Here is a 21670-nt window from a genome sequence, read left to right as displayed (position 1 = left end):
GAGTTTTCGCCATTCGCTATTTATAGTGAATGCTCTTCATGCACGTTTACAACTTGACTAAAAGCAGTGAAAGCAAGAATTGCCTGAGGTATATCTCCCATATTGAGTGCTTACTCATCACCCTGTGCTCGCTGTTCTATCATTGCCTTCTCGTCCATCAATGCTTCAAATGTAAAATATCCATCCTCTTGTTCAAACCCCTCCATAGCCTCCCTCCACCCTATCTCTGGATTATTCGGGTATGAGTACCATTTGCTCCATTTTCAAGGTGATTTTTTTTTTTGCCGGAACAGGGTAAAGGCCCTTTAAACCCAAATAATATGTTTGACGTCATTGTGCACAGCATCAGGGGAGCAGGGGCTTGAGTTTAGAAGAGCAGATTAGATTTAACTGCATTAGATTTAACTATACAGAGAGAATGTGTAATATGCAGAGCAGATTATTGCTACAAGTGGATAGAGTCATAAGGGACCTGGACCTGAGATATGAGAAAGAGAGCTGGTGGTATTGCTTTCAAAGTTTTGAAATTAACTGGATGGGCCTCGATGGTCTATTCTGGTAATGTGTGTTTCTACTTCTATTACTGGCAATATACTTAGAATGCATGACTGGAGCAAATGGATACTCGGGAATGAGTTACAGACTTTTATTTGATTCTTTCAGGGGATGTGGGCATCACTGGCTAGGCCAGCATTTATTGCCGTTCCCTAATTGCCCTTGAGAAGGTGGTGGTGAGCTGCCTCCTTGAACCGCTGTATTTCCATGTGGTGTAGCTACACTGACAGTGCAGTTAGGGAGGGAGTTCCAGGATTTTGACCCAGTGACAGTGAAGGAATGGCGATATAGTTCCAAGTCAAATGGTGTGTGGCTTGGAGGGGAACTTGCAGGTGATGGCGTTCCCATGCATCTGCTGCCCTTGTCCTTCTAGATGGTCGAGATCGCAGGTTTGGAAGGTACTGTCAAAGGAAGACTGCAATCTAATCGAGGAGTCCAGTAAGCTTATATATAGAATAATGGATACTTGGGAGTGAGTGACAGACTACAATCTAATTGAGAGGTTCAGATGGTTTAAGTGTAGAATAATGGATAACCAGGTGTGAGTTACAGACTGGAATCTAATGGAAAGGCTCAGGTAGTGGTTATGATACAGCAGATGATGTGTGCCAGGTGGATCAAATCCACAAGGGAAACATGATCATGCAATCACAATGGTGTTGCAATTTGTATTTATTTTGAGATGCGTGCCTGAATTCAGAAGTAATAAGTCCACCAAGACTTCAGAGATTTTTAAAAAACTAAATTAAACATTTATTAACGAAAGAAAGGTTCTCAAGCACTTGCATAGGTCTACAAATCACTACTATAATAACTCCTGAAACCCCTAATTAGTCTGGCTTCCAGTTATTCCCCTGTTAAGGCAACAGTAACAAAAAATTAGATTTTAAACAGATCCAGGCAAGTCAATACAATACACTGGACAGTAGAATTCAAAGTGGTTTGTCCTAGCTTCGGTTTCTGTAGACAGCAGGCTTCGTGCACAAATACTGGAGGCTCCTCACACTTCTGTTAGATCTTACAATGCCTTCCCTGACACACATGTTCCCAAATGTCTTTGGAACTTTACCTTTCTCATAATATAAACCTTTTCATAGTGCTAATATTGTCAGTAACCTTTGGGAAAAGTAAACACACTGCTTGGCCTAACTTCTCTGGTTAGGTGTAAATATCCTACCATCTCTGAAATTCAAACTGCCCTGATTGAGCTAAATATGCAAATTCTCCTCACCTCACATTCTGAAACTTCAGCCATGTTTACGTATTTAGCATTTCAAACCTAGCTTCTTTTGATGAACAGCTGTCTCCAGTTCAGTTCAATCCCACACACACCGAGAAACTATCTAAACCCCATTATTAACCTATTTTTACAACAAATCACAATAATATTATGAGAATTATTACACTTTTGTGACATGGTTTAAGTGTAGAATAGTGAATACCCGGAAGTCAGTTGCAGACTGGATTGAATCAAGGGATTCGGATGACACATTAGGATTGACACATTAAAGTGTATGGTTCGAGTTTTAACTGTCTTTCTAACTGTGTTTATGTACATAAATATAATCTTTTGTGTTTGTCTGACCCTACTGTCAAATCGTATGTTGATGTTTCTTCCTCGCCATTTAACGGAGTGTAGTCTCTGTGTGCTTTCTGCCTTCATGGGATGATGCAGCACAGAAGGAGACCATTTGGCCCATTGTGTCTGTGCTGGCACCTAGCTATTCAATTAGTCCCACTCCCCTGTTGTTCCCCTATAACGCAGATCATTAAAGTGTATATAAAATATGAGCTACTTGAACGCACCACAGCAGCAGAGTTAATGTTTCAGGTTAATGACCTCTCGTTAGAACTCTTCTCTCTCTCCATAGATGCTGCCTGACGTGCTGAGTATTTCCAGCATTTTCTGCTCTGATGTTTTTGGCTCACTGCTGAAGCTGGGAGATAACTGGCTCTCCTGGCTGGTGCTGAGAGGAATATTCCGAGTTCGACCTGGCCAACAGCTAGGACACTTGAGGAGTTAATAGTCTAACTGATTAGGTTTTTCTTATTTTAAGGTGTCACTCCTGAAGAGGACTGGAGGGCTGGATGAGAGAGTGGATTGGAATTGGTGAGACTGATTTGGAGACTTTGCTTTTGAGTTTCTGACTTCCAAGCTTAAAACATAGAACCATAGAAAAGTTACAGTGCAGAAAGAGGATATTCAGTCCATCGTGTCTCTAGATTTTTACTGTAATTGGCATCGTCCGTGTAACTCATTCTGTCTGAAATAAAGAATCAAGTCATGAAACATTTTAGCAGCTAAAATACTGAAGAGCTCAGGGCCAGTGGGTTATTTAAATTAGCCCTGGGCAAAGGATGAGTCAACATAATTATACACCTTGTACAAGATTGTAGATTGGAAGAATGTTCGTCCCAACTATAGATAGTTAGCAGTGGTAGACTGCTAGTAATAGTTGTCATTTGGATCTTTTCTAAAGAGGCAGACACATATCTGATGATTGTTCAGGGAGGAGCATAGGCACAGATCAAATACTCTGCCCCAATTGCTCAAGGTGAGCATGGATAAACCTCTCAAAGGGCCCACGGCTTCCTGTTAGGGTTAGTGCCAGTCAGCTGCTTGAGGCAAGGTGCCAGGTACCATCCAATCATGTACACCCATTATTCACATACAAAGCTTGAGTTACAGAGTGCCAGCAAGCTTGCCACCAGTAGGTCATCACTGTGAATCACCCAATGCCCACACTCTCAACACATGTTATTGGCTATTGACCAGTTACAGGAATTCTAGCTTAGTTTCCCCTTCTTTGATCTAGGGCCCTGATGCTAATTGTAGCAGCCTGGCTCTTGGCTAACTTGGCTGGGGATTGAGCCTGCTACCTTGCTGGCCTGTCATTTATTGGATAAACGTTTGAAGCCTTCGTAGAGACGGCGACACTGTGGGGAAAAGAGTCCCGTGTAACGCTGCTGGTTGGAATTGAATTGCCCGAGTTGTGCGATTTGCGAGATTCCCTGGGGCTTTTGCTCAATTACTTTGGAAAGACATTTCACTAAGATTCATCAACTTGGAGCCTGTTGCTGTGTTTCATTGCCTCCTTCGGGAGACTGAGTGAGGTCGATTGCATGAGATAGGTAGATTGTACCTGACACCTTGGAACAGGTCTGAAAATCTCTTCTATGCTTCCTTCCCTGGTAGTTACTGAACAAACGTTTGAGATCTGATTGGCCTGCTTATGTTACTGCCCTCCAGGTATGACGTGCTATCTCCAGGAGAAATGCAGAGACTGTCCTTCACTCGGCTCTTCTATCACCAGCCTAAATACGCAGGTTTGTGTTTATCCCCACCCACCCCCAGAAGCTAAATCCATCCTTCGACAGTGAGATTTGATATCCAAACTACAGACCAGCCTGAGCTGGAGACCTCTGATTCCCACCTTGAAAGCTTATATTGACTGACTTTGATTAGAGTCCTTTGCTCATTCTAAACCTCCGAGGTGGCTGTTTCCAGTTTGAAGAGTGGGTTTGCTGACGGTTGGGTCTCAGCGGCTTCACTAAGGCTGAATAATTTTAGGGAGAAACAGTGTTTGGTAAGAATTGAGGCCAACACAGCGAGTTCCTGCTTTAGCTGTGCTATCAGGGGATAGGCATCAGATGCTTTTATAGTTGAGGGAAGACAGAATTCACCTGAGGCCACTCTGAAAGCATAGGTCCGGGCCTGAAAAATGACAGCATACCTGTGGTGGGCAGGGTGGTACAGCCTGAGGAGCCTCCATTTTACCCGCGCCCCATGTGGTACAGCATGAAGACAAATGGAGAACATGAGGGCCAACTCATCACCTGTTTCAAAGCACATTGGAGCATCCGTGAACTGTGTAACTCATGGAACAGAACCATCTGTTGGTGTGTATTATCGGTTAGATGGTGCTGAGAATGGGTGTTTCTGCAAATCGGAGCCTTCGGCCCTTATTACTCCGATATAAAAATGTTCATGGTGTTTCTGAACTAAGCCGCACAAACAGCTTGGTGGTGAAGCCATTGAGCCTGGATGGTGCATTGGATTAGCACAAGTGGCTTTCTATTTTTAGGGATCTGGGCTCAGTTAGATGAAAGTCACTGTTGTTGTAAGGGTCCTATCTGGACAGTCCCAACCCTGTTAACCTAGTAATGCAACTTGCCAATCCTGTGAGCTAGACTTAGAACTTGGTTGGGAGAATTTACTACCACATGAAGTAGTTGAGGTGAATGGCATAATTGCCATTAAAAGGGAAGCTACCTGCGGATAAAGGAATAGAGGGCTATGTTGGTAGGATTAGTCTTGGAGGAGGCTCATATGGAGCTTCAATCCTAGTATCGACTAGTTGGGCTTAATGGCCTGTTGCTGTGCTGTTAATTCTATATAACTTCTTTCATAGGTTAGATTGGAAAAGAATTCCAGAGATGAAAGGACAGCGTTGCCGAACTCATCTGGTTCACTCATGTCCTTTAGGGAAGGAAATCTGCCATCCTTACCTGGTCTGGCCTACCTGTGACTCCAGACCCACAGCAATGTGGTTGACTCTTAAATGCCCTCTGCACAAGGGCAATAAGGGATGGGCAATAAATGCTGGCCTAGCTGTCGACGCCCACATCCCATGAACGAATAATTTAAAAAAATAAAACCAACTGCATCAGAGGAACATAAGAAATAGGAGTAGACCATTCGGCCCTTCGAGCCTGCTTTGCCATTCACTGAGATCATGGCTGATCGTCTACCTCAGCTCCACGTCCCTCCCCTTACCCCATATCCCCTGATTCCGTTAGCGCCCAAGAATCGATTGTTTTCGGCCTTTGAACATGCTCATCAACTGAGAATTCAGAGACTCTGGGGTAGAGAATTCCAAAGATTCACAACCCTCTTGAGTGAAGAGATTTCTCCTCATCTCAGTCTGAAATGGCGAGCCCCTTATCCTGAGGCTGTGACCCTAAACCCTAGACTCTCCAACTAGGGCAAAAAGCTTCCCAGCATCTACCCTGTAAAGCCCTTTGATGAACTGTATCCGTTACAATGCGATCGCCTCTCGTTCCTCTAGACTTCATCCAGCCCAGATTCCCTTTCCAGAACTCCCGCTGTGAATGAAACTTGCCAGTTCCTGACTCCCGAACGTCCCTTCTCTTCTTCCCAGTATTAGATGAAGCTACAAGTGCACTAACAGAGGAGGCAGAAAGAGAGCTGTACCACATCTGCAGACAGCTGGGGATGACTGTCATCAGTGTGGGACACCGCAGCAGCTTGAAAAAGGTAGGGGGGTTAAACTATTCTACTTCAAGGACAGCCTCTGACCTTTTGGTTTGGAAGGGCATAGTACTTCTGGGTCAAAATCAGAACATTTAGGAAGAGGTGACTGTGGATTTATATTAAATGAAGAATCTGGATGGTTGTGCTGAAGCTGGGCTGCTTCAGGCATGAGCTTTCAGGAGGGTGTCCATTGGTTCTCGCTTGCGCTCTGGCTGAGTAACTCTGCTCCACCCTGGGCCTCTGTGATGACGTTACAACTGTTTTTAAACTAAAATGCCCACCCCCCCCCCCACCTCCCTCCATCCCGACCCCTCTGTGGATTAACAAGAAATGGCGGGGGTGGAATTTCCCCTAAGGACTCGGTGAGTACAGACCAAGGAAAGTGTCGGGTTCAATCCCTGGGGCCATGAATTAGCTAATCCCATCCGATGGTGAGATCACCACAACTAACCTCAGCACTCCCATTCTGTGCTGGTGAGGAGGGTTGAGTATTCAGGGGATTTGAACCAGTGACGCTCATTAGAAGTAGATGAACACCTGAGAAATAAATTGTCCGGCAGTCTTCGCTGTCCAGACACATGCGTGAGGCGAGAGTGGGTTGGTGCCCTCTGAATGGGGGGCCCCATTCTGAGCCCACAGTCTGAGGAGCTGGGGGAGATAGCTGTGAGGGGGAAATGATAATTCTTTAATTTGCTGTTTCCTGGCAGCACATGTTCTGAGAGCAAGAAATTGATCTGTTTAAGCTTCAATCTATAAATTAACGTTTGCTTTTCTCTCTCTCTTTCCCCGGACAGCATCATGATTCCATGTTATCTCTGTTCGGAGATGGGAAATGGGAGCTCACTAAAATACACTAACGAAAGATTCCGAGGCTGCGCTCGCACTCAGTCTAACTGCTGTCCACAGGCCGGACGCCAAAGAACGGAACCTAGGAGTGGTCAGCAGTGTGGCCAGATTGTTAAACTCTACCCCACCTTTCCCTCTCCTCCTGGTTTTGCTTTCCCTGAGGAAAGTTTTTAATGTTTTGGCTACTTTTGATGACCTTAGAACCAAATAATGCATCGGTGGCGACGGAGTGAGTGAGTGCAGCCACGCAACCCGGACACTACAACATGCCCAGGCTCCGATCCATAGCTGGAATTTTATTATCGATTAACCAAGGACAGTGCGTCTGCTGCTAATGATTCTACCCCAGGCGCTAGAGAAAGGAATTTGCTTTTTTAAACCAATAACCGCCTAATATTTTTTTAATGATGAACTACTCTTGATTGCTGTAAAGAAATTTTAAAAACTATTTCCTATCCCTTCTTCCTGTGCTATCTCAGTTAGGATCAGCCAGACTTGGTAATCAAAACTGGGACCTCGGGGGGGTTGATACAGTTCAATTACACACTCTCTTTATCCAACTAAGCCAGTGGGCGGGGGGCAAGACACTAATTTTTAATAATTTGTTGCAGAGGGTATGGACACCTAAATGGGGGCAGAATAGTGTCTTTTAGAAGTGATAAAAGCAAAATGCTGCCGATGCTGGAAATCAGAAACAAAAACAGAAAATGCTGGAAAAACTCAGCAGGCCTGACAGCATCTGTGGAGAGAGAGAAACACTTTTAAAAGTGAATTTTCTCTAGAGTGCGGCTGGGTGACTTTTCAGTTATTGTTGCAGCAATGACCTGACCTGACTGAGCTGCTCGAGGGTGTAGTGAGCGAGATGGAGAGTCCTGCACAACTGAGACATTGATGTCGTCTTCCATTGCACCCTCCATATTCTGGTTTCATTGCTGTCTTGTTGCACTGGCTCTATTGTGGTGGCTCGGACAATTATATAACCCGGAACAGTGGCTTGGATAAGACACAGCACTCTTAAGGATGTAACACTGAGTTTGGGCGAGAATGCATGACGTGGTTTATCGGTGACTCCGCGAGTGGGGAACTGTTCTGTCCATCGAAGTGGCTTAACTCAAGGCCCACCGAATGATCCAACGAGTAAAGGAAATGACCTGAGAGGAAAGACTGGAGAAACCTGAGCACTTACTTGCTGGAGAGGTTTAACGGGACTGCAACGAGGTACCTGGAGTCTGAACGAGTGCTGATAAAGTCAGCCCAGAATATGACCCTCCGTTAGTCAGTCCAGTAGTACCAGAAGACATTGTTTTAAATTCACTTTAAATTTGAGCTTGGTAAAGATGTCTTTCCTGAGCGAGTGATAAGCTGTTGTAATGTAGTGAAAGGAAAGACGTTAGGAGGCATTTAAAGAGGAGGGCGGTAGCAGGCTGCATATGTATGGGCCAAATGGGTTTCCCATATCCGAAATAATGTGCCAAAGGAATGTGAAAACTTTTTTTAAAAATAGCTGGAAATCAAGAGCAAAGTTATTATTGAATTGAAATATAATATTTAGAGGGATGTTGCCAATTGTAAATCTTCAAGAATGTTTTACAAATCAGTGCCTTCAAATTATTTTTGCTGAATATTTGAGTTTCTTAAGGTGATGCACGTGTTTTGTTTGATAAAGTTCCCTCCACCACGATAGAAAAAACCATTGATGAAATGTAAAGGTCCCTCTGCTCCGTGCCCGTAAAGTGCCTGGATCACCTCCCAACTTCAGATCTACATAGCCTGCTCTGTCACTAATCCCATACCTCGTATCATTTAAGGGGAAGACGATGGCGTGGCAGTCTAGTAATCCAGAGACCCAGGCTAATGCTCTGGGGAGACGGGTTCAAATCCAACAGCAGCCAGTGGAATTTGAATTCAATAATTAATCTGGAATTGAAAGCTAGTCTCAGTAATGTTGACCATAACAGGTATCACCGATTGTTATAAAACCCATCTGATTCACTAATGCTCTTTAAGGAAGGAAATCTGCTATCCTTACCTGGCCTGGCCTACATGTGACTCCAGATCCTCAACAACTATCCTCTATTGCCTAGCAAGCCACTCGGTTCAAGGGTAGTTAGGGATGGGCAATGAATTGGCAGCAACACCTACATCCCATGAAAGTATGAAGAAAAAAATAACCCGTTACTCTGTGTTCAATGTCCAATTTAGTGAAGGCTCTTTTGAGTGTAATTCTGATTTCTGAGTTTGTTGAGAAGTGTGACAAAGGAAATCTTGTGGCGCAGTGGGTGGTGGCCCTGCCTCTGAGACAGAAGCTCCAGTTTCAAGTCCTACACCAGGACTTGATGGCCAAGGAAGATGTATCCATGATGCCAAGCCTGTAAATCCTTCAATGCACGTCAATGACAGGCAGTAAAAGCAGGAGAGATTCCTGGTCAGCCATGTAATGGAAAGAAGGTGGGAGCGTCCACCATCATCCATAGCTCCAGACCACAACATGCATGTAAAAGTGCATGTTGCCACAGGACTTCCTGAGTGACCTGTAGCACATTGCCACCGTAAGTGTCACAAACAATGGGGAAGCAGTGGAAGTTGGACCAGAAACTCAGAACTGCTGCTCATGAATCTGCCCAATGCCTCAGTGGGTGGTGTGACCACTATACAGAAGAGCAAGGCTCCAGCTTCCAAGCTTTAAACTGTGTAGAGATAACCTGACCTCAGCTTGAGATGAGTCACAATCGCTCACAGCATCCAGGTAGAGCTTTTATTCCTCACTCCAGTCCAGTCACTAGTACTTTCCCCTGACTCCTGTCCAATGACCGGTGCTGTAAAGTGCACTAGTGAGGTTCTCTGATTAGGACTGAATTGGGATTGGCTGCCAACATTCACAGCCCAGGCACAGGTCTAAAGAATGGTCGATTGTCAGAGATACTGGAGGGTGACCCAATTTGAATCACCGCCTCAAAAGCCAAGAGATAAGGAAAGGGGACCGGGAGTGAGGAAAATAGAGGTTGCTGGCAATCCGATTTTGACTCCAGCGTTAGGCTATATATCATGGCATTCCCTGCTATCTATCAAAGTACCGCTCTGAATCTTCTAAGCATGTTATACACTTTAAATAATCTTAAAATAGACTATCAGCCTTGTTCAGTGTCTCTTTGAAAATGTTCTTTTTACAAAAAATCCACGTGAAAGACATGGGAAAAGCAGGGGAATCCTGGTTAAGTTGGTTTGAAAAATAGGAAATAGCAAAACATGAGAACAAATGGCTCACTGTGGAGCTCACATTTATGCTGTCCAACTGGGCGGGGGGGGGGAGGGTTGTCAGGTGCCCCAACTCACAACTCTACAACTGAGGCAAGATCAGGTTAGAAAGAGAATCCCTGGATATGAACCTGTGCCAGCACCAAGTCCCATGTGTCGCTCACTCACTCCCTGCTCCGCTGTTATAATCAGCTGCTGAGAACAGGAAACCTTAGAAAAAGTTGCATTCCTGGGATGGAGTGACCGCCCCCCTCCCCCTGTCATTGCTGTGGGTTCATTCCAGAGAACACTTCACTGATCAAGCTGAAAGTGAAAAAAAAATGCCCCAAAAAAGAATCAGTTTAAGCAACCTTGCTTTATTTACAGGAGAAACCGTTCTTCTCAGTCCACAGATTTTCATGGAGAGGTTTGATATTTGTATCCAGTTGAACCTTTGTAGTGGATGAATATTATTGGCCACTATAAGGAGATGTGTGCTAAAAAAATAAGACTGCAAGGCATTGCGGTAATCATTGCCTTACCCTCCTAATTTCCATTGGTGCCAATCATTATGAAGACTTTTTATAAATTATCTGTTTTTTAAATAAATGTTTTCTGCAGTGTTGTACTTGGCACATGCCAGGGAACACCCAACTGCTGGGAGAAGAGAGAGGAGTTGGGCCTGGACTGTTATAACCTGGACTGTTGAGGTTTAAACTGTGCCTCTACCTTCTGTCAGTGATGTTTTCCTGATTTTTAATCATAGCACGCAGCTCCTATAACTTTCTATGTTTGAAGAAACAACAAACAAGCATTTTTTAAGAAATCAAATAGAAAAATTCGGCTTGGAGGATCTTGTTGAGACTCTTAAGGGAACACTAAAGTGCTAAACAAGTCGCTTTCTCTCTCTCTCTCTCAAGTCCACAAGAGTTGGCTGGAGAGGCCACTTCTGAAATGTAGCCCACGGTCCTCTCAATATCTTCAAAAATGAAGCACTTTGGACAACTTGCACACACTTACAGAATGGACACTGTGTAAGAATAGTCAGGCTGGGCCCTGGTACTGTCCCCCTGCTAGGCATAATGTATTGTCAATGTCAGATGCTGTGCCTCAGCTATTCACAGTCCTGAGCACTTGTAACAGCCTGAGCCAACATACTTTTCCCCGGTTTGTTCCACTGTCTCCCCTCCCCTGGTTCTTGGCTGTTGGGTGTCCACAGTTACCCTGCGAGAGTGGCCGTTCTACCCCTGTAAACCATGATGGAGAGTGTTTGACTGCAGAGGTATCATAAAGCAATGCAGCACCATTCAGGATGGTAAATCTCAGCACTGGTAGTTGTTAAGAACGAGAGGCCATTTTGATTGTAATGTGTTGCGTCTGAATTTAATTTTACAAAAATAAAATTCTCTGTTTAAAAACTTCACACAGCGTCTCCCGGCTAATTTTTAGCTTCCTTTTCCAGGATTTTCTCACGCCCGGCAACAATTTCCTCCACAGCCCTATGATCGTCCAGGGTGGTCAGGTCACCGAGCTCGTCGATTTTATTCTCCACAATCTTCCTCAGCACTCGGCGCATTATCTTTCCCGAGCGGGTTTTCGGAAGTCTCTTCACAATCTGGAATGCAGGAAAGGTTCGGGTTTAGTCTTCCCCTAGCGTGTGTGTGGACCCGACTGTGTAAGTGTGAGACCTGCGAGATCCACTTATGCAGTCACGTCATGGTTACATCAATGGACGAGCAATCCAGAGGCCCAGACTAATTATTCATTGAAATGAGTTCAAATCACAAGTCAGTAGTTGGAGGACTTTGATTCATTAAATAAAAAGTCTGGGATTAACAAAAAGCTAGCCTCAATCATCGTAAGCATAAAACTTCTGGATTGTAATATCCCCCCCCCCCCGGTCACTAATATCATTTCGGGAAGGAAATCTGCCGACTTTACTCAACCTGTGACTCTAGACTCACTGCAATGTGGTTGACTCTCAACTTCCCCCTGAAATGGCTGAGGGAACCACTCAACTGTATCCAAGAAGGCAACTCATCACCGCCTCCTCGAGGGCAATTCGGGATGGGCAATAAATGCCCTTGGACGAATAAAAAAATAAAGTGTGAGACTGGTACAGGACAGGGCGAGGTTGGTACAGAACCTGGGCCCGTGAGGGGAAATCCAAAATCAGAAACGTTCATGTTTTTGTTTCAAATTTAATCTGACACTAATGCTGTGAAGCACTTTGGGGCATTTTGCAATGTCAGAGATGCTAAACAAATGCAAGTTGTTGTTGTCTTGGTTCAAGACCCTTTTGACTCTTTTAGCCACTGCCTTGCCTGCTATGCACTTAACAGCATTTATTTCAGTTAGAATCCTTCTGCTGTCGATGGAGAAATGAACTTATGGAGTGATGGAGATTTCATTACTTTCAAAATATTGCGTGGATATCTGTGCTGAAGGGATCAGAATATTCCATTCCCCATACTGTCAGATCATGCTTCCCCTTGCAGGTACACCACTGCCTGAGACTTTGTGGGAACCCATTCCTAGATTTATGCCATGTCTGGGCAATGTTTTCCCTCACCCCTTGATTTTCACCCTTCCTACCCTTCTCCACGGAATAAGGCTACAGTTCACCGGGGCCCTGCAACTCTCCAGTAACCTCCCCAAGTAGCCTTTCTTCATTCAGAAGCCTAGGTGGTGAGGACCAGGGAGGTGATTGACTGCCGGGCACATCGCAGGCCCACTCACACCTGACATTTACACACCCAGTTACTTCCCAGCATAGGTCACTACAGAGCAAATTAGAATGAGAACCTCTCACTAATTTAAACATTATATAGTACCTTGTACAAGCTATATAGTACATTACCTATATAGTACCTTCTCCAGGACAATTCAGGATGGGTTGCCCACATCTCATGAATGAGTAAAAATAGGATAAAAGTGGCATATTTTTGGGTTTATTAACAATTGCATCTCACTTATTTGCTTCGCAAATTCAGAAAAGAACAAAAAGGCATTTTTAAAGTTTAGAATGGAACTGAAAGGAAAAGATTCACTCATCTTACAGGAGTGTGCAATAGTGCACGCAGAGGAAAAGTTAAATAAATCAGAGGAGTTATTGCAGACAGAGTTGCTGGTATTACCAGTGACGCCCACATCCCATGAATGAATAAAAGAAAGGAACCACACAGGGCAAGGTCGCTGTAGCCTCGTCTGATCTCAACAACAGCAGTACTAAAGGCAGCACAAATACGATTGCCTCCTCAGTTCATGGGACAAATGTAGGCGTCAGCCTTGACTGAGTGGTAGCGATCGAGCCTCTAAGTCTGAAGGTTTCTAGGTTCAAGCCACACTTCAGAGATTTGAACTCATTATCTAGGCTGACATGCACTGTGCAGTACTGAGGCAGTGCTGCACTGTTGGAGATAACCAGTTTCAGATGAGATGTTAAACTATGCTCTTGCTTTCTGTCTCAGGTGGATATAAAAAGACCCCCATGGTACTATTCAAAGAGCTGGAGAATTCTTCTCTGCTGCCTGGTCAACATTTCTCCCCCAACCAACATCTTGAAGAGACAACCTAGTCATTTTATTCATTGTTGTCTATGAGCCCACCTTCTTGAACATGTGGTGTAGGTACACCCACCATGCTGTTAGGAAGGGAGTTCCAGTGACAGTGAAGGAATAGCGACATAACTCCAAGTCAGGATGGTGAGTGGCTTGGAAGGGGACTTGCAGGTGGTGGTGCCCCCATGCATCGACTGCCCTTGTCCTTCTAGGTGGTACAGGTTGTGGATTTGGAAGGTGCTTTTGAAGGAGTCTTGGTGAGTTGCTGCAGTGCAACTTGTATATAGTACACACTGCTGCCACTGTGCGTCGGTGGAGTAGGGAGTGAACATTTAATTGGTGAATGGGGTGCTGATCAAGTGGGCTGCTTTACCCTGGATAATGTCAAGTTTCTTGAATGTTGTTGGAGCCACACTCATCCAGGCAAGTGGAGAGTATTCCATCACACTCCTGACTTGTGCCTTGGAACAGGCTTTGGGGAGTCAGGAGGTGAGTCCGGTTCAGTTTCTGGTCAAAGGTAACCCCCAGGATGTTGATAGTGGGGGATTCAGCGATGGTCATCATTGAATATCAAGGGGAGTTAGTTGGATTCTCTCTTCTTGGAGATGGTCATTGCTTGGCACTGGTAGGGCAAATGTTACTGGCCACTTAACAGCCCAAGCCTGAATGTTGTTCAGGTCTTGCTGCGTGTAGATACAGACTGCTTCAGTATCTGAGGAATCATGAATAGAACTGAACATTGTGTAATCGTCCACGAATATCCCCACTTCTGACCTTATGATGGAGGGAAGGTCATTGAAGAAGCAGCTGAGGATAGTCAGGCCTAGGGCACTACGATGAGGAACTCCTGAAGTGATGTCCTCAGGCTGAGATGATTAACTTCCAACAACCACAGCCGTCTCTGTTTGCACTAAGTATCACTCCAACCAGTGTAAAGGTTTCCCCTGATTCCCAGTGACTTCAATTTTACTAGAGCTCCTTGATACCACACTCAGTCAAATGTGCCTTGATGTCAAGGGCAATCGCCAAGCCTGTAATGAGGTCAGGAGCTGAGTGGCCTTGGTGGAACTCAAACTGAGCGTCAGTAAGCAGGTTATTGCTGAGTAAGTGTCGCTTGATAGAGCTGCTGACCACAGCTTCCATCACTTTGCTGATGATTGAGAGCAGTCTGATGGGGCAGTCATTGGACAGATTGGGTTTGTCCTGCTTTTTGTGGATAGGCCATACATGGGCAATTTTCCACATTGTCAGGTAGATGCCAGTGTTGTAGCTGTACTGGAACAGTTTGGCTAGGGGCGCGGCTAGCTCCGAAGCACAACTCTTCAATACTATTGCTGGAATATTGCTAGAGCCCATAGCCTTTGCAGTATCCAGTACACTCCCAGCCATATCAGGTGGAGTGAATCAAGACTGGCATCTGTGATGCTGGGGACCTCAGGAGCAGGCTACAATGAATTATCCACTCAGCCCTTTTGGCTGAAGTTGGTTACAAATGCTACAGCCTTGTATTTTGCAGTCACTTGCTGGGCTCTGCCATCATTGAGGATGGGGGTCCTAAAGTAAACGATATATTTACTCACTGAAATACTGGAGGACTTTCTAATTGTCCCCTTAATCTGTGTGCTAGGAAGTGTATGTGACTGACCAAAGGCAATTGGTCCTCTGCTTTTTCATCCATCCCAGTGCACTATCCTTTAAATCAGGCTTGTCCAACCTTTTCGCTTCGGGCTGGGGGGAGGGGCGATATTTTTCTCAAAGGGCTGATCAGCAAATTTCGGAAAGATAAGGTTTGACAACAATAAACTGAATTTCAAAACAAAAATGTAGGTTTTAAGGAACAAAACAATTGCTGAGCAAACGTACAGCAACGTCAAAGCCTTAAACTGTTAAGTTAAAAAAAGTGTAACTAATAAAAACGACCAGAGTGAGAGAGGCTCAGTGTGTGTGTGTGTCTGGCTCACTCCCAGTCTCAGGGTGCTCCCTCACTCAGCCTCACTCACTGTCAGTGGGTGTGCGTGTATGTGTTGGTTTATGGTGGTGAAAGTGAGTGAGAAACCTGAAACTGTGTGCAAGGCAGACTCGCACCCCACCCCACCGCCCCACACACAGTCCCTTGCACTCCCCCTCAACACACACAGTCACTCAGTCCCTTGCACTCCCATCCCATACACACACACACTCAGTCACTCACTCTCACTCCCACACACACACACAGTCACTAACTCTCACTCACACACACACACACTCACTCTCACTCACACACACACACACACTCTCACTCACACACACACACACACAGTCACTCACTCTCACTCACACACACACACACACAGTCACTCACTCTCACTCCCATACACACACACTCAGTCACTCACTCTCACTCCCATACACACACACATACACACACTCAGTCACTCACTCTCACTCACACACACACTCAGTCACTCACTCTCACTCACACACACTCAGTCACTCACTCTCACACACACACACACACACACAGTCACTCACTCTCACTCACACACACACACACACTCAGTCACACACACACACACACACACACACACACTCAGTCACTCACTCTCACTCCCATACACACACAGATACACACACTCAGTCACTCACTCTCACTCACCCCTCCCACACACACACACTCTTGCGCTCCCACATGCTCACCACAGCATGGTCTCCTCCGCCAAAACTTTGCCCTCCCCAGGCCCGATGTACTTAACTCCCCGGGCTCCAGCGCCACCGTCCATTCGCTTCCCTCGGCTTGGCAGCCCTCAGCACACTCACCAACGCCAGCGTTTGCTGCTCCTCCAATCAGAGGCGGTTTCTCTCCCTCATTTGCTGCTGATAGGCTCACTACACGGGAGAGAAATGGCCTGTGATTGGAGGAGCAGCTCCATGCAGAATCTTCCATTGAAACTCACCTGTTTGACTGGAATTTCGAAAACTGGCCCGGGGGGTCACAGAGAGGCTTCCTGGGCCGTATCCGGCCTGTGGACCGTACAATGGACAAGGCTGTTTTAAAGCATTTCTTCCATTCCTGTGACATGGCCAGGATTGAAAGCTCCAGCTACAGAGGCACTAACAAGGCCATGATACTCTGAGGTACTAAGCACTGGAGAACCAATGCATGACCCCACCAGACTACTGAGCTCCAGCTGTCATTGACACCCCATGGGTGTTCTTCACGGACAGTCCCCATGCATATTATCAAGGAGAGCGTGGATTAGGAACGTTTTGGATGGACATCTCTCTGGAGCCAGCCTCAATCCTGTCCATTTCATTCAGTGTACACAAGAACACGTGGATTCACATCGGACCAGCTCACTACCTGGATATGATCAGGAGCCGCATACTTGGCAATCTTCTGCGAGACAATGTCTTTGAGTTCCTTATCGATGATGTCCTCTGCAATGTTGATTCCATCCTTTAAAACAATGAAGACATAGGAGCCTGAGAAAAGAAGGGAGAATATTTGGTTATTTACTTGTGCGCCAAGACACGGACTTCTGGAATAGGCTAAAACATTCAAAAACTAAACTGGATCCACTCCTGATTGAGACAGGGGGTGTCAGGAAATGGGTTGGTGAGAGGGAAAAGATAGCTGGAGAGCTTGCTCAGTGTTTTTCAACATTTCAACACTACTTCTCTCCTCCCAGCTTCTGAGGGCAGCGGCTTCATATGTGAATCACATGTGAACTTTGACAGGGGGAGTGCCTGCAGACATCACTCATTGCAGCTACTTATCCTGTTTTGTGTTTCTCTATAGACACTAAAATGCTCTTACCTTCCCCCTTGACCTCATGGGCACATCCAATTGCCGCAGATTCGGCCACAACTTGGTGCTGATTCTGAAAGTTCAAAGAAACCTTGGGATCAATGATTTAATTTGGTTGTCAGATTAAGCATTGTCGGTTTAGGCCGCTTGGGGCCTGGACATAACAGTCAGAGACTGCATAATGCAAATACCACCATCAAGGGTGGATAAGTGTAGTAAATCCTGGTCTGAAATGGGCACAGGAGCCTTCACTCGATTTTAAAATGAGGCCTTTGTTCATTTCAGGCAGCCACCAGGACCACCTCCAAAAAGGTCCCAACCAACGTGGCAGTGGCCAGAGAGCCAGTGGGTACAGGCCTCTGTCCTGCTAAATTGGTTACCAAAGTGTCCATTCGAGGCCCATAAAATGGGCCCAATTATGTTAAATTTAGGCCCCTCTGCTAGAGAAAAGAGAAGGGAGCTTTGCTCTGGACATGGTCTGTGCAAACATGGCGTGGGAGAATCTGATATTAACAGCCAGCCCCAGCAATGCTGGAAGTGTGCCATTGCCTCTTGCTGAAATCTGGAGCATATGGCTTCAAAATTGCAATAGGCCCAGTTTGAAAGTTTGGATTCAGTTTTAAAAAATTGAAGGTAGAAATGAAAGGAAGTGATTGAGGATTGTTGTTAAATCCCAACTTTTTTTTATATTCATTCATTGGATGTAGGTGTCGCTGGCTGGGCCAGCATTTATTGCCCATACCTAATTGCCCTTGAGAAGGTGTTGGTAAACCACCTTCTTGAACAGCTGCAGTCCACACGGTGTAGGTAGACCCACAGTTAGGAAGGGAAGAGGAAAGTTCACCAACATCCTTTAGGAAAACAGCCGTCTTTACCCTGGTTTACGTGTGACTGACAGTCCTACGTCAATCTGGTTAACTCGCAACTTCCCTCTGAAATGGCCAAGGAAGCAAGTATCAGGTCGGCTCACCATCACCACCTGGGGCACCGAGGGACAGGCAGTAAATGATGACCTTGATAGTGCCACAACCCGAGAATTTAAAAATATACATAGTAACAGCAAGCACCAGCTCTCTATCTTGTTTTGCTTACCACAGCGCCTTCGATCTCTGCTGTGCCCAGCCTGTGACCACTGATGTTGATGACATCGTCCAGTCTGCCTGTGATCTGATAATATCCTTCCTCTGATCTGTGCGCTCCATCTCCTGTGAAGAAATGGTCTGCAAAGAACAAAGAGAAAAAACCGCATCAGAAATCCTTTCGTGGTTTTAGTTAGTATTTTAAAACTTATATTTTTCTTCTCCCCTCCTCCATGGCACTGCTTCCCGCTAGGGTTTAGTTCCGCAGTTGCTGGCTGCCCTCCAAATACTTCACCCAATCTCCTGACTAGAAGGATTGATAGTGCGAAGATCTTCAACTGAGGTCAGGCAATGCCTCGATTTTAAAATTCTCGGGCTTGTTTTCAAATCTCTCCATGGCCTCACCCCTCCCTATTTCTGAAACAACGTTCACCCCTACAAGCCTTCAAGATTCTGCGCTTCTCCAATTCTGCCCTCTTTTGCATTCCTTATTTTCACTGTTCCACCATTGACAGCAATGCCTTAAGCTGCCAGAGTGCTGAACTCTGAAATTCTTTACTTCGGCTTCTCGACCTCTCCATCTCTTTCTCCTCCTTTAAGAGGCTCCTTGAAACCTACCTCTTTGACAAAGGTATTGGTCAGATAAAATGTCTCCTTACGTAGCTCTGTGTCAAATTTTGTTCGCTAACAGTCATGTGAAACACCTTGGTGTTTTACAGGATCCAAGCACGTTGGTGAAACAGAAACCAAGACACAGAGCTTTCCTTTACTGAGAGTTTATTAACTTGTTCAGTCTCACAGCTCTCCTCCCACACAACCCAGTGTCCGAGCTATCCCTTATTTATATGTGCTCAAAGACAATTACTATCCATCACCTGTTTCTCTTAACCTTAACAAAGTAATTGACATGACATCAACACTTTGGACCTTCTACTACATTAAAGGAGCTATAGAAATGCAAGAACTTGTAGAGGAGGATACCATGGGCGAGCATATTCCCGTCCTTATCCAGATATCTACAGGCACTTGCCTGGAATTCCTGCCGTGGCTGTCCAGCAGAAGATTAACTAAAGTCCAGCGTTTGCACCTTCACTTGTGAGAATTGCGCTGATCTCCCAGTGATATTACAGCATGAGATTGGGAGAATCCATGAAATTGAGGGCTAGGCTTTCTAGCAGAAGTCAGTGGACAGGGATCAGAGTGAGGAGCCCAGGCTGATATTCCGCCCCTCCCCCACCCCCCCCAATTTCTTAGCGTTACGAGTAACCCTGGATGGGACCAGTTAACGCGATGTGTGTCAGGACTCGACTGTCAGGACCAACACGCACAAACCAATGGTTCAAGTTCCAGAAGGAACCACGGTTAACTTGATATGATTCACCCGGCTTTACTTCCCGACAATCACGGTCTTTTATGTCCCACTACATCTGAAACTTTAAGATTAGAGCCGAATTTAAACCCTATTCAAAGCGATTTTGATTCCAAAACATGAACTAATATAAAACTACTTCCAACATTCTTTGAATGAGTGTGTAGGGTCTGGAATGCACTGGCTGTTAGGGTGGTGGAAACAGATTCAATAGTAACTTTCAGAAGGGGTTTGAATAAATACTTGAAGGAAAATAAAAGTGCAGGGATGTGGAGTAAGAGTGGGGGGGGTGGGGTAGGGAGAGGGTGGCTCTTCGAAAGAGCTAGCATAGGCTTGATGGGCTGACTGACCTCCTTCTGTGCTGTACTATTTGATGATTCGGCAATTGGAAGTGCAAAACCTGCACCAGAATCTGCCCTGTGCACTTCACAGTCAAAAGTGCTCTAACCAGAATGTAATTCCTTCACTTTTCCGATCAATCAGATGGAAGCCAATTCTCGGGAGGTTTTGAGAGCGTCAGCCGGCCTTGAGAGGAAAATATTAACAGCTTCAAGTGACAGCTTTGCTTTGTCAAGTGGGCTTGTCATCTTCCAGCTCGTCCAACATCCTCAACAGAGACTAAGTACTTGTCTAAATCCCACTCACAATGCTGCTCAGTTAGCCTTCAATTGTGGCTGACCCTTCACTGACACAGGGAAAGATCAAGAGGGTCACAGATCTGAATAGATTATCCAGGATCAAGTTGTTTGGATATCAGGGGATTCGACCGCCACAGGAGACATGGGTGTGTTTATTGATGATGAATTTCTGGGGCTGTTTCCTTTCTGGCTCTCCCCTCTAGGTTCTCCTGGACAGCCACCTCCAGGACCTAACAGGTAGACATTCTGCTCCAAAAGTAGCAGCCAGTGCTGCGCTCGGTCACATTCAGTCTCACAACCTTTCTCTATTTTGTTGATACTACCGGGCCATTGTCTGACCCCCACCCCCCAGCCCCCGCCACCACCCTCATTCCTTTTATGTTCTTATTCTTCAATTCAAAGGCAGACAGTCATGGCACCATTGACTAGCAGCCAAGCCACACTTCAAGTTGAAGTTTAGCATAGAACCGTACAGCCATTCGGCCCATTGTGACTGTGTCAGCTCGTTTAAAGGACTATTCAATTAGTCCCATTCCCCTGCAAATGATTCTTTTTCAGTTATACATTCAGCTCCCATTTGATTGTTACTATTGAATCTGTCTCCGCTATCCTTTCAGGGAGTACGTTGCAGATCATAACTCGTGGTGTAAACAAATTTCTCCTCATCTCCCCCCAGGGTTCTTTTGTCAATGACCTTAAATCTGTCTCCTCTGATTACTGACCCCTCCCAAACAGTGGACAGGGTTTCTCCTTATTTACTCTATCAAAACCCTTCATGATTCTGAACGCCTCTATTTAGTTTCCCCTCAACCTTCTCTGCTCTAAGGAGAACAACCCCAGTTTCTCCCGTCCCGTCATATAACTGAAGTCCCTCATCCCTGGAACCATTATAGTCAACCTTGGTATCAACACAATGCATCCACTTACTGGGGTAAGCTTTAAAATAGGTGTCCACAAATCTGTCGTGGTCATTGTAGATAGTTCGAGCCATCCCAGGCCAAGGCTTTGCGATGCAGAGAGACCCAGAGACTTTGTTCCCTTCTAATCTCCTGCCCTGGAACAGGCACAGAACAAAAATCAGTACAATTCTGGAATCAAATCTAAGGCCCTAAATTAAAACTATAGAGAGCAGCCGCAGAGTGGCCAACTGCCAGAGTTGACAGGTCTGAAAATGCTTCCTTGTCAAGAATGGGGGAGCAGAAGAAACTAGATGATGGGAGGCGTTGGCACAGTGGCACTGTCATTGGACTGGTATCCCAGAGACTCAGGGTAATGCAGATGGTGAAATTAGAATTCAATAAAAATCTGGAATTAAAAGTCTGATGAT

General features: G+C 45.4%; 2 protein-coding genes across 3 annotated transcripts in view; one reads left to right on the top strand and one right to left on the bottom strand.

Moving 5' to 3' along the window:
* abcd4 (ATP-binding cassette, sub-family D (ALD), member 4) overlaps positions 1-11333 on the top strand; it is a 34345-nt gene extending 23012 nt beyond the window's left edge. For both annotated transcript variants that reach the window (XM_078562101.1, XM_078562102.1), the window contains 4 exons: positions 2613-2665; positions 3806-3882; positions 5718-5833; positions 6625-11333. In XM_078562101.1, the coding sequence (XP_078418227.1) occupies positions 2613-2665; positions 3806-3882; positions 5718-5833; positions 6625-6687 (309 nt within the window). In that variant the 3' untranslated portion in view covers positions 6688-11333. The remainder of the gene's footprint in view (positions 1-2612; positions 2666-3805; positions 3883-5717; positions 5834-6624) is intronic.
* LOC144692936 (acetyl-coenzyme A synthetase 2-like, mitochondrial) overlaps positions 8841-21670 on the bottom strand; it is a 66027-nt gene continuing 53197 nt past the window's right edge. The window contains exons 10-14 of the mRNA XM_078562100.1: positions 21271-21397; positions 18350-18477; positions 17267-17330; positions 16811-16932; positions 8841-11525 (exon numbers count right to left, since the gene is read on the bottom strand). Coding sequence (XP_078418226.1) covers positions 11349-11525; positions 16811-16932; positions 17267-17330; positions 18350-18477; positions 21271-21397 — 618 coding nt within the window. The 3' untranslated portion in view covers positions 8841-11348. The remainder of the gene's footprint in view (positions 11526-16810; positions 16933-17266; positions 17331-18349; positions 18478-21270; positions 21398-21670) is intronic.

The sequence above is a fragment of the Cetorhinus maximus genome, chromosome 18 (assembly GCF_964194155.1).
Source record: "Cetorhinus maximus chromosome 18, sCetMax3.hap1.1, whole genome shotgun sequence".
Taxonomy (NCBI): domain Eukaryota; kingdom Metazoa; phylum Chordata; class Chondrichthyes; order Lamniformes; family Cetorhinidae; genus Cetorhinus; species Cetorhinus maximus.
This window is presented reverse-complemented; position numbering and strand designations above follow the sequence as displayed.